Source organism: Sinohyriopsis cumingii, chromosome 13 (assembly GCF_028554795.1).
Source record: "Sinohyriopsis cumingii isolate HCF-2022 chromosome 13, ASM2855479v2, whole genome shotgun sequence".
Taxonomy (NCBI): Eukaryota; Metazoa; Mollusca; class Bivalvia; order Unionida; family Unionidae; genus Sinohyriopsis; species Sinohyriopsis cumingii.
In genome coordinates, this window is record NC_142973.1 from 23355613 (window position 1) to 23374804 (window position 19192).

The 19192-nt window shown below is 33.8% G+C and overlaps 1 protein-coding gene across 1 annotated transcript in view; it reads right to left on the minus strand.

The window, feature by feature from the left end:
- Positions 1-1069: 1069 nt before the first annotated feature.
- The window catches only part of LOC149785052 (contactin rig-6-like), a 29078-nt gene continuing 10955 nt past the window's right edge, over positions 1070-19192 (minus strand). Inside the window, exons 5-12 of the mRNA XM_089978769.1 lie at positions 17722-18018; positions 16848-17120; positions 13568-13726; positions 12686-12710; positions 11883-11929; positions 11256-11434; positions 6531-6632; positions 1070-4771 (exon numbers count right to left, since the gene is read on the minus strand). Coding sequence (XP_089834895.1) covers positions 4637-4771; positions 6531-6632; positions 11256-11434; positions 11883-11929; positions 12686-12710; positions 13568-13726; positions 16848-17120; positions 17722-18018 — 1217 coding nt within the window. The 3' untranslated portion in view covers positions 1070-4636. The remainder of the gene's footprint in view (positions 4772-6530; positions 6633-11255; positions 11435-11882; positions 11930-12685; positions 12711-13567; positions 13727-16847; positions 17121-17721; positions 18019-19192) is intronic.

A 19192-nucleotide genomic window follows, 5' to 3' on the forward strand; every position in this document is an offset into this window, starting at 1 on the left:
CACGTTCGCCCTGTATATTGACAGGGAGCGTGTCCATCTAAAGGCGAGGAAAACACTAAGACAGTGGCTGTATTTTCTCGGAGGCGAATGTGTGGCCATCAGGTGCAAAAGCCAGTTCTGGAATGCCTGGTATAAATGTATGACCGCGACAAAAACGATGCTTGTTTTGTTTAAAAACGCGAATGCGGTGTTGTCTCGAGAGTTCGTAATGATATGTAGCATTATGTTTCACTATAAATAAGTACTGATTTACTTAATAGAATTACGGATATTTTATTAATCGTCTCCAGTAACATCTCCGAGTTATAAAGATCCATTGAAAATGGTATTAAATTATAGGTGGAGAAATATAGAAATAATCAATACCATGCATAGAGGTGATATTTTTATGCTTGGAAGTGCTTTTAAGTCCCGTATTAAGGATTCTCTAGACTATATACATGGATATACACTTAATAATATTTTCCATTCATGTGTTTTGCATTTTATTGATGATTTTCTTTACCACCTAACACAAAGATTAGCTTAATTTAAACTTATTTTATTTGCAAAACTTATAATAATTTTGGACTGTCATGGAAATATGTAGACATTTTAAGGTACTTGCAGGTAGACTTCCAGTAGTAAAGATGGTTACGTAACATGTATTGTAAATAATGACAGCACTGTAATGAGTCATGTAGTAGTGTCAGCTCAACTGTTTCTCATTGTAAGAATTGTTTGAAGGATTGGTAGATTTGAAACCACTCACATCTCGATCTAATGTAGCTTAAATTCGTCGATCAATCTATTTGTGTCAGCCACTGATGATGATGATGATGATAAGATTTTTAAATAAGAGTATAATACATTTTTCTCTGACTGTATGAGCAATAATGAAGATTCTCACAATCTGGTGCATGTAAACGATCACTGAATGTGTAAAATAATCTTGATATATTTATATGAAAATATTTTTTACAGTGATAGACTTAACACTATAGCCCCAGGGAGGTTGCAAACCCCGGGAGTTGATAACGACAGTAATAAACCCAAAATGGTGAAACAACTGTTACTAAACACGCATAGATTGAAAGTATAAATGTTTATTTAGACGCCTATATTCGTAGTAGAAAATCCATTATACCTTTTTATGTAAAAACAAAATTGTACGAAGAAAATGGTAAAGTTCGTGTTCATTCGAGAAACGAACCAAGATAGTTTCGACAAGTTTTAAAGAGCAAAGAAAGGAAAACAGTACATGAAATCAATAAAGTCAAAAAGCAATTGTACCATTACAGTACATGCAATCAATAAAGTCAAAAAGCAATGGTACAATTTCTTTCAATCTTTTTTGAACTGTGACCAAAGAAGCAAATATACATGATACTGGATTAATATACTAACAATTATAATATGCTGAATTACCAATCAACAAAAACTAAATTTCTTTGAAGAATTATACACTATGTCAGATATGATACATAGACAAAACTACATAAGTGTTTTGTTCTGAATGGGCGGAAAGATCGAGTTTGATAAGACTTATGGATATGCCGAGGTCATCACGCCGTATCAAGCGAGTTCTCTCCCCCTCCCACAACCCGGAACAAAATGCTTATCTGGTTTTGCATTTATTATATGTCCTATTTTTATTCTCTCATTCTTTTCAATATATATATATATATATATATATATATATATATATATATATATATATATATATATATATATATATATATATATATGTATGTATGTATATATAGTGAAGTTGCGTCCTCTGTCTGTCTACATTGAAGGTATAGATATAGTGATTTATTTTAGAATTTTAAAAAAAAATGTTGTATGAGACATATAAGTGGATTTAAACTGCAGTCATGGGCAAGTGGTTCTTTTCCTCACTTCCCAAATGGAACATAGATTTTAGATCAGTAAGTGATGCTTTTTCTGGCAACCTACTTATTGAATAGGCACACCCTACTTATTGAGTACAGACACACTACTTATTGAGTAAACACACTCTTTATTGAGTACACACACTTTACTTATTGAGTACACACACTCTACTTATTGAGTACACACCCCCTACTTATTGAGTACATACACTTTACTTACTGAGTACACACACTCTACTTATTGAGTATACACACTCTACTTATTGAGTAAACACACTCTACTTATTGAGTACACACATCCTACTTATTGAGTACACACACTCTACTTATTGAGTACACAGACCCTACTTTTGTTGAGTACACACACTCTACTTCCAAGCCAATTTTACTGACTAACAGTTACTATCTGCATTCAGTATTACGCTGAAAGTTAATTAATTTACAGTACTTTCAAGCTCTATATCTTTATGTTTTCATTTAATGCAAAAAATAAATAGTGATGCATTCAACTTAAATGTGATATTCTAAGTATATAATTTTAAGAAAACGAAGATGCGGTCTCTTTCTAACATGCAGACTAGATGTTTAATATTCCTTTAGATATTTTAGGACGAAAATTCTAACAATCAGTACTGATTTCCTATTTTCTGCTTGAACAGCCGCAAGAGTTTAAAATGTAAACAAACATACACTTCCCTGCATGTACCCCAGTGATGGAAAAGTGTCAACACGTTTGTAACAGATGTAATTCTTTAAAATTTGTGTCATAGTCAAACAAGCGGCTGCTGTCTGTCTGAAAGTCACCGTTTATGTTGCAAATGAATGTCAGTTTTATCATTAGATTTAATGAACAAATTCGACTCCTCAGAAATATTAATGGACAAAGGGAAATTCATCTTTGAAAATTATTTTTGAAAAAATATGCAGACCATATTTTGGAAACCCTGAAACTGAAATGAATTTTGTGTCAATTTGGAATTTTATATGATTTACATCGTAGAATGTCACCTCTATGTTATCATTGCTGTAGCTGGAACGAGATCAACGAGCGCACGGTTCAAAAATCTTTGGAATAAATACTGGCAGCCATGTAAGATTAGATGGTTATGTAATAAATAATGGCATAAATATTGTTTGCAATCGACACCCTAAAGGAAAGTTACTTTTCTCGGTGTAATTTTCCATGTAATTCTTGATACTAAAACGTTAGATATGCATCAGAAATAACGGTTGTTCATCATAAATGCTGTCAAAAGTATGTTATAACGCTGTCGTTCTCGATGAATGTCGATTATATCCATTGAGTGTGACATGAATCTTCAGCTGTGCACAGTATGGGAAACAGAGTTTACATATACACTGTACCCTGTAATAGTTATCCCTACCAATGTTACGTGGTGTTAAAGAAACTGGATGACGCTAGTAAGTGTATTTGGCCGGTAAAGTAATAAATTTATCATTTTCTGATGGATTAGGTTATGTAAGGATAACGCAGAAAATATAAGGCAAAAATATCTATAAATAATTGACAATATTAATCCTTTGATATAAATACTCATAAGTGTCGTATCAAGTATGAAAATAGGTGAAATTTCAAGTTTTAAAGATTTGTATACTGTATATTCCACTAACAAATCAGTCAAAGAAGGATATATTACGTTTGTTCTGCAAAGTGGATGTGTACATTTTCTATTACTATTGGCTAGTAGCCTGCAATTCTGAAACACCTTTACGTTCTGTTCTGTTCTTGGGACCTATATGACGTCATAACGTTATATTTGATGTTAAAAGATGCAATGAAACGTGTATAGTTTGGGCAACATATTATATCGCTATATTAACCTACACACCACGGTAGTTATGCAATAAACGGAGGATTTAATGAGAAACATGGCGAGCAAGATATCGAAGTCTATTCATTTGAAAGAAGAACATATGTAACCTTCTATTTATCACCTTAAAAAACTGCTAGTTTTATTTGACTAAACGTCAGAATGACGTTATTTGCCGTGTGAGTCAGCAACTGAGAGTTTATACCACGATAAACTCAGAAAAAACAACGTTAAACTCTTAAATATTACTTTCAAAGGCATTCGGATCCTACCGTCGTTGTCCTTTGAGTAGCATGACCTTATAGCATTATAGCACGTTATTATACACGTTACCTGTAGAAACTTACATGTGCATATTAACCTAAAGAAATAGTATGACATGGTTACATTAAATCAAATTACAATTTAGTCATAAGATAATTATTGTTATCTGGTTCTATATTCCCTCCACGAATTGGTGTGGAAAACCTAATTAAAATATACGCATAGACTCCAGATTAAAGATGCATACGGATAGACTCAACGTTGTAGACGTTATGTAACAAGTGTTCGTCGACGTTTAGTGTTCTTACTGTGCTGCTTTATAAATTCAGTCATTAAAAAAGCTCTAGGATGGCACATTTATATAAGAGTGACTTTTCTCAAATTATCTTTAAGACATTTCACCGGGAAATTCAATGAAATGGTATCATGTCTTTATTAAAGTTATTCAGCTGGAATATACATTTTTAAGTTCACCACTGTATGAGGAAAAATGCTGTACAATGTTTTATCTGACCAAAAATATATGCACTTGAGAAACCCTTATATTGCATTCAGATACCAGCAAATTGGCAATGTTTAAAACATGTACAGAAACACCAATATGTTCCATTGCACATCAAACCGTGTCTCTGTTCCATGATCATGCATGCAATTGACTTGGTCCTTTTATTGGGTGAAGACTACTACTTCTGTATAAATTGTATTGGATGGGAACCCTCGGATGACGACGCTGTTGTTTTCATCCTGTGCGTTAGAACCGAACTCAAGCTCTGCGTAGTTCAGCTCTTCATTTCTTTTCACCTGCGAAAATATCTAAATTTAGTATTTAAATTTAGTTTGCTTCAACATTTGTCAGTGATATATTTAAGAAGCATGGTCAAAATTAATTATGTTGTCAGACTTGTAATTCACACATTCATTCCTGCTTGATACAGTTCAACAGCTGTGGATTCTTTTTGTCAAGTATGCACAATCCATTTCTTTTCCATACAACTCATAGAAATCTCTGTGAAACACTTTATCGGACACTATTCCCAGCAATGATGAGCCTGTTGTCCGGGTTGGTACATACATACATACATACATACATACATATTAGTTGTCAATATATTTTTTTGAAAATAAGTACCAACCCCCAACAAAATGCCCAAAATTACTATGAATAGTGTCCGATTACACAAACACACACACACACACACACACACATATATATATAAATATATATATATATATATATATATATATATATATATATATATATATATATATATATATATATATATATATATATATAAGATTTGTCACTTTTTAAATCAAATCGGAGAAAAAAGTCTCGGTTTTTGTAATCGATGCCTGCTAAGATAATTCGGATATAACGATACCATATATAATATTATGAATAGCTTTGATATGCCATGTATTCATTTTTATTAAGAGGAGGCTAAGCTTGCCAAGTTTCCTTTGAATTAAATATTTGTTCAGCGAGTGGTATAAGAAAAATACAGCGTACATACTATGCATTTATTTTATTTATACCCCATACATATACACATGCTTATCTTTCCAAAGGAGTCAACACTGACTACATGAAACTGGATATCGGTGATATGAATGAATTCTTCACCTCCCTGTACAGTGTTTGCTACAAAATTTAGGTTTCAGCTGTTGTTGTTATTCCCAATCATTTTGTAAATTGTTAATTTGCTTCTTTTTATGACTTTCTAGACTTATTCATATCGCTTAAACAAATGGTAGAGAAGCTTAGGAACGTGAAGTTGGCTGAAATTAAGAAAGAAAGGAACAACAGTGAAAATTCGATCACCGGTGAGTCAATCATAACGAGTGAGGAATATGCTGGTAAAATGACGAAAGAACAAGATGTATTTCAAACGTTTAAAGTTATTTGCAGCTGATCCAATCCATTATTAAGCCTTACGAATAATTGCTAATTTGATAATTTCTCTTTCTGTTTCCGCCTGCCTCTGTCTCTCTGTCTCTCTCTCTCTCTCTCTCTCTCTCTGTTTGTGTCGATTGGCTTTATCTGTCAATTTTACCACTTACAAGCAAAAACAGAGACAGAGAGATCTGGATCCACTGAAGCGAAACTGACATGCTGACTGAACAACAAAGAGAGAGAGAGAGAGAGAGAGAGATCTGGATTAGTTGAGGTAAGACTGACATTCTGATTGACAAACCAGCACAGTGAGAGTGAGCGAGGTTGAAGCATTGAGATTATTCCTCTGCAACATCGAAATGGAACAGTAATTTGGTATTGCAATGGTGGACAGTAATTTAGTATCGCAATGGTGGACAGTTATTCAGTATTGGAATGGTGGGTCAGTTTGCAAGTTTGCTATAAATTTCGAGTACAGTTATGTCTGAATGGCTGCAGTACCTTCAAAAACGAATGTATTCTGCGCCTTGACGCGAACCAAATCGATACGTTACGTAAACATTGCGTAAGCAACAGACCTTACATGTGCATGCACAAGGTTCAGGTCATGTTATAACTCAAAGCAGAGGAGGAGGAGTGGGGTAAAGGGGAATGAGGAACGTTTACCTGCGTATTTTCTGACTCTGTCTCTTCGTTAATATAGCTGTTGGAATTTGAGATTGAGGAACCTTGTTGAACTGTAGCATATATGTTGTTTATATTCATATACTGAAAAAAATACATATAATTTTACATTTTTAAGTATCATGGTTTAATAAAAGTGTCCATTTTTATTATTAAAAATATCTTCAAAAAAGCAAGTCACATATCTTCTAAGAGATATTGTAGTACTGACAAAAATACCATCCTAGAAATGATTCAGGTAGAAACTTTAAGAAGAAGAAGAAGACAAAGAAAGAAGACTATTATCGCTATTAGTAGTAGTAGCGTTATCATCTTTGTCGTCCTCTTCGTTCTCGTTGTGGCTGATGAGGACGATGATGGAGTGGAGTCGCAGTTGTTGCTACTGTTATCAACGTCCGCCATCGGAGTGCCTAAAACTGCCTTCAAAGGCTACATCTCCCTCCTAAATGTTGACTAAAACACCGCTTGGTGGTGTCTGGGATCAAACGATACTCCCCTCCCACATCACTGACTCGTGTGTGCTTCAATTCGCGCGGAATGTGATTTTCGCGATTTGAGTCGATGATTTAGGTTTTACTGTTGGATAGGTGTTGTTGATGACGGCTCGCTGATTAAAGATTCTTCTTCTTATTATTATTAGTAGTAGTAGTAGTATTACTCTTAATGTGCTGATGTTATTTATCTCACATGTGTAGAGTTGCCTAATATGATTTACATGCATACGACAGACGAGGCCCATAAAAAATGTTACTGTCGGAGACTAAATGATAACAGCATTGTTCTTCTGGACAAAAGCCTAACCCTTGCAATGTTTGAAACGCCGAAGCAAAATGTCGGCATATGTAAAAATATGCAAAATTAAGGAAAAAGTTTTAATATTTGATGGAGAAACGATCAACAACATAGTGATTAAGATCGCTCACCTGCCTCATATTTGCCCAGTTAGCTAAATGTCTTAGTACATGGCATGATCCACTTCATTATGGTGTTATATTTAATACAAGTCATTTACAGATTTGTGGTTTTAGTATCTGAAGCATTCTTTAAATGCGGAACTGAATAATTCAAGTAAACTTAAAATGCCTTCTGTCAGATATATTTTTGTGTTAATGTGGTCTGATTTTATTAATAGGTTTTGGAGATGAAGTTGCTAGAATATGTTTTCCTTTTTAATGACGGCGGATATATTTACAAAGTCTTGATAAGCCTTTAAGCAGAAAAGTTATTAAGCTGGCCCAAAATTGTATTAAAAAATATTCAAGAAGGAATAGTTACAATGTCTTTTTCTGTGTTTAGTGGCAATGACCATGTTTTATAGCAGATAAGAATATTTGAATACACAATAAAAGGCTAATATACCAGGATGATTCCTATCAAGTGATGCTGTAATCTGTCTTATAGACTAGGAACGGAAGCCATATTTGATAGCGGATTGTTAGCGTTGGTAGATAATTAATAAGACTTGGTGCCAAAAAGCTCTGTGCTAATTTTGGTTGAAATACGGTCATCGTTGTTCAGGAATATGTTGAAAAAAGCAGAATCATGCCAGGAATTTACGAATGGTTGTAGAACCCAAAATTTGAAGTAGTTGTTGTAGTGCCAGTAGCCAATCCTGAAGTACAGTTCCAAACAAATTTATATATAGATAAAGTTATATAAGTCGGAAGGCATGTAGGTAGTAATTTTATGATTTTGTGATATTTGAAATACATGAAAGTATGATATTCACAGTCTGCGTATTGACGGAAGAATAAAGTTTAAACTTAAACAAGATCATATTTTCCTATAACTTTTAAACTCTTTTATCTTCAGAGTAAAATTTCCCTCGCATCGTAAATCGATGCATAAATAAATACTTATCATTACATTACTCAAAAACATTTCTGTTCTTCGTACATAATAGCTTTTGTAAAGATATTTTAAGTCTTAAAAATATGGTTATTTTCAGGAAATTTGCGTTCCACTAAAATTTACACTGTGGCATAAGTACTATTCAAAATTTGTCAGTACGACGATTCAGTTGCATTTTAACCTCAGATGACCCAGATTTTAACTGCCTGAAACAATTTTAGAAAAGCCCTTTTTATACCAAGAATAAAAAGTTCAGAATATTTAGTCATACAATTTTGTTTCTTTGAACCTGTCAATAAATTATATGCCGCTCGATAGTCAAAAGATTGTTCTATTAAACGATCTGCAGCTGCAAACGTAGCACGTCAGACATTTGAAGTTATATGACATAGGTAAATGACAGTGAGGTAAAAATGTCAGAGAAGGAGAACAAGTATGCTAATAAGCAAAATAGCATACGGTAAAATCACGACCTTCTTTGGGTACCCTAAGATTAAAATAAAGTCCAACTTCCATAAAGTTTACGGACAACTATCTGTTATGACTTACAACTTTGAGGGAGTTCCGTGTTTGTTTTTTGTTAAGATTGTCGCGAAACCATGGAAAGTGAACCCACATTCTGGAAAATCGCTGTTTGCAGTTGGTAAGCTCGAAGTGTCTGCTGTGAATGGAATGATTGATGAAGACGCTCGATACACACTGAAGGATACTTTTATTTTCACCGCCAATAATTCGTCAGCTGTGTTTAATATACTGAAGAATCATTTGACGCTCAGAACGGTATTTGCTACATATGACCAGCACTTGTTGACGGTTTGTCGAAAACTGACTTGGGTTGAAATCGCCAAACATACACTTGTCAGATGTGAAAGGGATGACCAGAGACGCTTGAATTAGATTGTCAAAACTGATAAAACATGGATTTACATGTTGGAACCCATCTCAAGAGAAAATAAAGTTTGGATCGTAGGAAAGGATCAGAGACCAAATCACTCGAAATAGCTGGACTGTCAAGAGAGGTTTATACGCATTAGTTTCGATGCAAAAGGCCAGGTCGTCCTGGTACCTGTATCTCGCTTTGCTAGTGTCACAGGACATATTAAGCCTCCAAAGTGTTGCCAAAAGTTGTGGAATGCTATCGACTCTTCCGAAGTATGCATATACTCCATGACACGCACCGACGCATAAATCCACCGTCGTGACACGATCACTAAAGGAGCACAGCATCCAAAACTTTGCCAAATCCTGCATGTCTGATTTAAACTCGAACTGGATTTTGGCTGAACCCTTTATCAAATATATATGTGGGGGTGGGGTTAGACGATTTTGAAAACCGCAATGTGGCTGGAAGTACAGTTTTCTAGTGTATAAGCAACATACCAAAAATTGAACACAGAAATCATTTAACATCTGGATAATCTGACCGAGAAGTGTGGAGAGGTACATGGGGTATTTCTTGAGGAGATGCACTGACGTTGTTGCAAAAGAATGGTCTTCTTGGCAAATTGGAATTCCTTATTTGCCATTGCTTTGTCTCCCAGATATATTAGGCTTATATTATGTAATACACGTTTCAATGCAACAAAATAGTATGTAAATATATATTTTGTTCGCGTTCATGTGCCTGAAATTGTTCGTTCTTTGTGTCAATGGTACTTGGTATTGTACATTTCTTACAACTAAAACTGTAATGTTAGGCAGTCTCATCGTTCTCTCTATACATGCACAATAAGCTATCAGCAAAAAATCAAAATAAACCATTATTTCTATCACTGCTGCTGTTTATTATCCTATTAGGAATAATTAATGTTTTTCTGTTACCTGTGTAATAATAACGAGGGAAATGATTATATGTAGGTCAAATTTTATGTTTAAATATTAGATAATCTGTTTCATGTGTTGGATCCGGTAGAGTGTTCCAAAACTTCATTGTGGAAGCTATATAGAAATTTATGCAGATTTTTAGACGTGTATGTGTGTATGTATATACAAATTATATTGTATTGTGTGTTCAACTAAAGGAGGTACACTATCAGCACTAGAAGGATAATATTGACCTGCATGCAAGACAAAATCTGTTATTTGTATTAAATAAAGATCAATGTTACAGGAAAAAACAAACTTTCTTGCTTTAGAAATTACCACAATGACCCCGTATATAACGCAAAGTAAGAAAGATCTATTCGAATTCGTCAGATTGATCATGTATAAACGAATCAGTCTTTTTTTATAAATAAAGAACATTACTTTTGTATTAAAAAATATATGGGTAAAACTTATACGCACAAAAAGCATACATATAATACTCAAGAAATGCATTCCAAGAGGATTATTAACCTGCCAAATTTGTTTTTTATTAAAAAAAAACTATCTTATGTGAATAAAACAACATCATTGGTGCATCTATTACTTAAGCAACATCTAATACGAAAATAAAAAAGTATTTGATTACCATGTTGTCAAGACAACACATCCATCCAACTTTCAGAGGGGATATAATCAGTTTAAACGTGTGTCGTTTGTCACACATAAAGTTATCATATGAATCTAATACATATCGAATATGCAAAAACGTATGAATTTAAGTATGCATTCTATGTACAATGTATTTATGCATTGATGTCTGCGTTAAAGTAAACAAGTGTGTATGTATGCGTGTTTATGAATGTGTGTATGTATGTCATATATATATATATATATATATATATATATATATATATATATATATATATATATATATATGTATATGTCACTGCCCCCTCGCGGGTGAGACCTGAATCGATGGATGGAGAAAATCTAAATCAATGGTGAAATGTAACACAACGAAGAATTTTTTTTAAAAATAATTATACTTACAACCTGTGATGTATCAGTGACCCTAGTACTATTGCTTCCATTGAAATATGTATTAGATTGTGATATGCTGGTGTCCCCAGTATTCTTGTTTCCATCAATATTTTTGTTAGACTTTCGAATCACTTCTGCATACGTCATATCTCCCGATAGATGAACATAAAACTTCGCATGATCATTTCCTATTGTTCAATAATAATAATAATAATAATAATAATAATAACAAAAACGACACAAAAAGCACAGAAAACAACAATAACAGTCACGTAATGGTAGCCTAAATCTATATGTTCTTTGGGTGCATTTCAGATGGAAAAGCGAATTTCAGATGGAAAAGCAAAAAATCTTATACTGTCATGGACAACTTAGGTAAAATAAGTTTGACATATAGTTTGATTTAAATGATGATTTGATGGTCTGCTGACCTTTTGGTATAAAATAATCCTATAGGCAAGGCTATCTATTATTAGAGTATCAACACAGATATTGTTGATAGTGTTGTTGTTGATGCTGCTTATGATGCTGCTACTGACGAACTTGAATATAGGGAAAGCGAGTTAGTATATTTGTGCAAGCAAATTAAATATAAAGACAGTATATGCATGTGAGAGACAAGAGAGACGAACTCACCCCTCTGAATATGTTTAGAAGGTGAAGGCTGCTGTTGTCCATTTGTACTGCACAAGAATGAAAAGCAGACTTTATATGATTACTGATTTTCTCGCACATTTATTTACTCAAAATAATATGGTATTGATGCATAGATAATAAGATAGAAAATGGCATATAATCAATATAATCAATCATGAAATAATTTGCATAAAAATATAATGGACATTTTTCTCATTATCTTGTCTATACGTATTTTCTTTCAAATTTGATACCAAGGTGATCACAAGCATTTGATATACAAACTCCGCAACAGTTCATCGAAAAATCTATAATATAAAACTTGTATGAAACTTGTCTGCGCGGGAATTCCATTTTTAATAGGATTCTGACAATAGGAGCCTGACAATAGAAGCATGACAATAGGAGCCCGACTGGTTCCTCTCATTATGCCATGACACATTAGACGTGCATACAGTTTTATGTCTAATATACTTGCAACATATATGCAGATCTGTTAGTTTTACTTTCATCTTATAATTGTTACAATGCAGCGTTAAGAAGAGAAAAGAAAGAAAATATTCTGAATCAGTGTAAGGTCAATCATTTTAATTTCTTCCAGAATTTTATATTTTCGTATTGGTGACAGATGACGTGGGAAAAGAGCATATAATTGTAAAGAATTTCTTTTTTTAATGAAATATCTGCAAAACTGTTGATTCCGCATCAAATCCGCTAATTCGTTGAAAAATTAACAGTTGCAGAAAATATATAATTTAAAGTACTATTTATTTCATTTCAACGAGTAGAATGAAAAACATTACCTTCTTATTCCTGAATTTGGCTTATCTACCAAAGAAAAGAATAAAAATGAACATTAATTAATTGCAGATTTTCAGAACATGGTATGGAGTGTATAATGAGACCTTGAAGCAATGTTTTATATATTAGATAAATAAAAGTAAGATGAAATGATAAAATGAAGTACTCACTAAATTTAGCTTCACTTTTAACAATCGAAAACAAGAACAGGCTTAAAGTTTGAATGCGACTGGCAAGTTTCAAACCGGAACCTTTTAGTATGAAGAAGAAAACAAAACATTTGTACAATTACGACTTCGCTCTAATTGAGCACTATGAGTTAATTGAGCACTATGAGTCTCTTGCCGTATTTACTAACGTGGAGGTTTTACAGCCAAAGTCAAATGCAGCAACAATCTAAATACTGTGTTCAATACAAACACAATTTTAAGTTTGAACAATCCGAAAATTGTGTTCAATACAACCACAGTTTTAAGTTTGAATAATCTAAACATTGTGTACAATACAACCATAATTTTAAGTTTGTTTAAATCAATACTGAAGTATTGTAAATCTAGCTTCGGTTGCAGATCTCCAGAATCGGGCAATTCTGTTAAAAAAATTGATGATGCATTAGACATAGCTCTAAAGTTATCAGTATCATTAAATACAGTCGATGACTCGTAGAACTGAGACAACTAGCATGGCACCAAAGAAAAACACTATTTATAAATGTATAAATGGTATACTGAGTCCAAGGCATAGTGCATGTCTTTTGCATAACTAAGGTCATCCTGGGCTGGAAAGGAAATATAACTGAACGCAGCTTTTAATATTTAGTTTCATATTACGTCTTTGTCTCATCCAATGCGTTAACTATTTAAAGATTAGATGACATGTATTACCTGTACGTCCTTTCAGGCGCTTCCTTCTAATCAATATAACGACTACAATCAAAGCGATCAAGGCCACGCAGGCGACAACGGATACGCCAGGGACCACATATTTCTCTAATGAACTACCAGTTAGGTCTTCTTTATCTTGTTGATTGATAACCGGAAGATCTAAATGAAAATTAGTAATAAGAAGTAATGTGTAAGGTCGGTAATACTCCAGAATATCAGGTGCAAAAGTCACAGTATTTTAAACCCAGTTTCGACCAAATATATCAATCCAGCCTTCAAACATCTGCTTATTACAGTTTAAGTGGGATTTAAATTTCAGCCAACCAGGTCACTGAATTTTAGACTTAAGTTAAAGTCCAAACTAAGGTTTTGTTGCTGCAATTCAGGCCTGAAATCATAGGCACTGCTCGTGAAGCATTAATTATGCAGGATAATAGTTTCTTTCTAAGAAGGAAACTGAATGGTTCCTTATAGAAGAAATCCTAGCTGTAATAAGTCCTGCCAGAAGGTTGCAAGTGGTCACCAACTGAACAACAGGTGCAGTAGATTTACTCCATTTATCACCCCAAAAATCCCCAGTAGTATCCCCAGTCTTTAGTCTTGGGACCAAATCTGAACACTGACACTTTATTCAATGCGGTATCAGTCCCCTAGAGGAGCTAATGCTGATCATGCAAGGTTCAGAATCACCACTTGTTTCCATTGGTAACTGTGGCCAAACTTCTTATACATAAAATATAAATTTTTCTTTCCAGTAATCAATTACAGAGGATTTTCATTGTGAAAATTCACGATAAACATGTTTGATATCCACTCTTATAGGAATTTATTAAATAGATAGAGATCATACTCAGGACTTTTATAACCTGTTACCTATAATGACAGAAAAGATAGAAAATGCATGGCCATTGGGACATAGCAAGAGTGTCTTTATTATTTCTATCACAATAGGAAATAAAGGGAAAATAACTTCTTCAAAAGTATGCATGCCTGCATGTTTGTCTGTCTGTAATTGTATGGAAAACAGAGCTTAAGGTACTTGTGAAACGGGATGAAAGGTGGGGGGTACAAATCGATTAGCCATACTGCACCCAAATTAATCAATCCTACTACTACCTTCATACACACACAACACTAATAATGAATGACGTTCTAGCTGTTAAAAATGAGAATTTCTGGTATTTTAATTTAGAGATAAAATTCATTCGCAGGTAATGTAATGTATGATTTACTTTTTGATGTTTTCAGGCATATAACCCACTAGAAGGAATGTTATTATATTTAAGATATTGATCCAATATGATTCTTGAAAGAATTTTATTACATTTACTACACTGATCCAGTATGATTCTTCATGGTAGCCTTAACTGATGTGCTAGTGGTCTTCTCAAATGGCAGTGTATCATTAAAATACCTGACGAAGATACATCAAGTAGCGGTATAGCAATACCTTTAAGATCATTAATTTCTGCTTTAGTGTTAGTATGAGCAACCCTCTTTGATGTAGATGACATACCTTTGCTTCGATCTCTTCTTGTTTTTGCTGTGTTCCTACTCTATCCGATACACAACCACCCTAATCTTGTCAAAAGTTTGAAATGTATCGTATTTACGACCTGTCACACGCTTGATATGTTGCTGTATCCCTGTCCAAAACATGGTCCTTTGCATAATATCTGTTTTGGATCATCTATGTCTGACCGTGTGATATTTTTATCTCCAAAATGTCATCCAATCTGTAATCTCAATTCCTTGCCTAGCATCATACCATTCAGCTAACGAGCACTCTTTCCTTGAAATGACTACTGTAGTTTCAGATCGTAACAGGTGTTAGTTTTAGGTGATAGGTCCACAGAAAAATATGAGAACTTGTGATATTGTGAGTGAATTGTTTAATTTGGGGGTCTGCAAAATCAGTGTCTGCTGGGAATGAGGCCTTCAGATTATTCAGTGTAGTCTTTCATCCATTGAAGAAGGTCTTCATCGGTTTACCTGTCATCTTATGAAGTGTCTCAACCATCTTTTGGACATCGTCTTCACAAAATTGGCCATTTTGAGCAATTGCGAATATTGCAATGTGTCCGACACAATATAAAGATGATATTTATAATACCTTCAAGTACTCGATTTATGATAAAGTTCAACACATGTAAAGAAAATAATATTTTTTACAATTTCAATTCAGTCTTTAATTTTAACACAGCTTGAGGAGGCATACTATTGTCAATATGTTTAGATAACTAAGTATCTAAATGTATTATAGTAATTCAGCATACATTGGTGATAGGTTCATTCACACTGGTATTCAAGTTATACAACATTTTTAATATGAAACATTCAAGTATGTCGATGTCAATTTGACTTAGTTGGGGTTTCTCCAAAGTAGATTTTCACGGTATAAATTAAAGCGTCTGTTCTTTACTACATGTATATTTACATATGGGGTCAAGAATCTGTGGCTTAAATCCTGCATTTATCAGTACTTTACACTATGGTCCAATTTCATCTACAACCGATGAATCAATAGCCCCCCCCCCCCCCCAGCACTAGCAACAAAATCTGTGCAGTAACACTTTCTTCAGTATTGCATCAACAGTTTAAAGCAGCAACTGATGATTGTGCGAGGCACAGATTCATCCTCAGCTTTAAATTTACCATGTGGTTTAATCCGTTATGAAAGAAAGATAAACTCTGCCATCGTACCAGTATTCACGGCACAAGAACAAATCATGACCACTGAGACATAACAAGAATGTAAACATAATGACTTAATCAGTACCGTGAAGAATGGAATAAAGGGAGAAAATACCTTCTTCAAAATTTTCTATGTATGTCTGTCTTTTTGCATGTATGTAATTTAATGGAATAAAGTGGGAGTAAGGTACTTCTGAAAAAGGGCGGTGGGTAGAAGTACAAATTTACGTCATACAATGTCAAAATTGACTAGGCGCACAAAAAAATTGCTGAACGAATCTGAAATGTACGTATCTGTATACAAAAGTTCAAAGATATAACTGTACAGCAATTTTAGATACATTAAGCAGTTCCTACAAATTTTAATGGATAGTTTTAGTTGACGAAGGCTAGATAAAAGTAACATATAGGAGGAGTTTTATTTGTTTGCTTCATTGATTGGTTGATTGAATGATTGATAATTTCCTTTAGGGTGTAGGAACAGAGGGTTTGATTGTATGACTTATCAGTAAACTTTCGTCAAGTCGACGAACAAAATGAGTTCATCTATACAAACGAGGTATTTCTACTATCATTAAGCACGTACCTGACACAGTCAAAGAGATCAGAGATTCGTCATTACTAAAATTGTTCTGAGCGATGCAAGTGTAATTTCCTTCATTCAAATTAGTCACGCTTTCTAGAATCAGAATATTTCCTTGCACATTCTTCAAGCTGCTTGGAACGATCGTAGTTCCATTGGTAAGCCTCCATATGACTTTGGGCTCTGGTCTACCATCCACTATACATCGGATTTCAACTGTATCGCCTTCACGTATAACCACTGGTCTTGTCTCCAATTCTTTTATTTTCACTGGAACTGCCAACAAATGCCAATATTATAAATGTTTTGAGAAAACGGAATTAAATTAATCTAAACCTAAAATGTTTCAAATTTTGAATTTCCAGTTAAATCAACCCTGGATGGCATTGATATATTTCTAGAATAAGGTAAAGAATAAAGCTGAGAAAAATTATTTTCAGATTTTCTTGTAATCTGAAGTGTAACGTGAAAGTAAAACGAGGAAGGTATTTCCTAGTGCAGGATATTATCCGTTTGACAATACAAATGTTTAAAGCATTAAAATCTCACTTACCGTAATACACACTTGAATTTAGAAAATAATTTAAATAAAAGAAGGTTAATAAAAAATTACAATCATTCACACATATGAAATATGCAGCACGTACTATAAAAAATCACAATACTTATAAATTTAGCAGGTAATTCTGAGTATTAAATCAATAGCAAAATGAGAACTCGGAAGTAATCCTTGTAGAACTATTACTTATTAAACTATATTTTTTAGCGGAATTTATTTATCTCTCAAATTGAGTGATCATGATCATATTTGCATATTAAAATGTTGGTTACTAATTTTAAATATTGGAGCGGTGTGCAGACTGAAGTCTTGACTCACCGTAAATGGTAAGCGTAATGGGAGAGCTTGTCACTTCATGGCATGCTGTTTTACTAATGATTCTGTATTTTCCATCATCTTCTACAAGAGCTGTAGCAATATTTAAAGACGGCTCCGCATAGGTCCAGAAAAGTCTGCTATTCTTTTCAAGTGGAAACCATTGTTGGTTTTCTTCTTTATATTTCTCCCACTGTACAAATAAAATTTGCATTCTAACACCAATTCGTACTTCAAGTGCAACAGTTGTGCCGTTTTTAGTTTGGTATTCATAGACAGGAACCAGGATGCTTGGTTTAGCTGTAAGAAAATAATTTTTCTTTTTATATAAATCGGGCATTGTCCATGGTGCCAAATGAGAATAAATGGGTAGGCAAGCCAAACCTAAAACATTTTGTAAGAGTGTGTTAATTTGAGAGCACACAAGTAATAATACAAGACTTAGAATTATTACAATGGTTTCCCATATGTCCTGGTATCCGTTTCTAGCAAGGATGTCGGTTTATGCCATTATGTTAATCTTATACATACATCCAGCCATCTATCCATACATACATCAGTACATACATACATTTCTCAATATATACATCCATCCATCCATCCATGCATGCGTGCGTGCGTGCGTATGTACGTAGGTATGTACATACATACACACACATACATACATGCATGCATGCATGCATACATACATACATACATACATACACACATACATACATACATACATACATACATACATACATACATACATACATACATACATACATACAATTAATACTGGCCGCAATGTATAGCCTATCGTGCTGAAAAAATGGCGTTAAACCCCACAACAACAACAACAACAACTACATACATACATACATATACATGTGTGTGTGTGTGTGTGAGAGAGAGAGAGAGAGAGAGAGAGAGATGTAAATTCTGAATTCTGGTCGATATTTGCTACATATGATTTGCTCCGCACTATTGAATTTATCGCCAAGTTAATCAACTCAAACAATACCCCTCCATGTTTGTCCCTGGCAACATATGGATTGTATATATTGCTATATTTGTAATTTAGCTACATAAGGGCTGCTCTTATCTACAATTTTACTTATCTCTGGCACAATCGATCCTGATGAAACAACGACGTTGTCTGGAGAAACTGACAACAATGTCGATGGGTTCGTATTTCACCAATGAATTACGGGTGTAAATGGCTGAATGTTACACATTTTACCTGATAATGTACTTTGACGTCTAATATCGGATACAACCTATTAAGCCTTCTTTTTCACATATTTCTACTATGAACTAAAGAGCAGCCTTGCAAATATAGGTGAAAGTGTTTTTTTTAAAAAACAAAATTATATTATACTGCATTTTCAAATCATTGATACTTCAAGAATTAGTTATACTTATTTCCCTTATTGAATCATGAGTGTTATGTTTGTTTATGTATCAACCACCTCTTTTGTCTCACTAAATATTA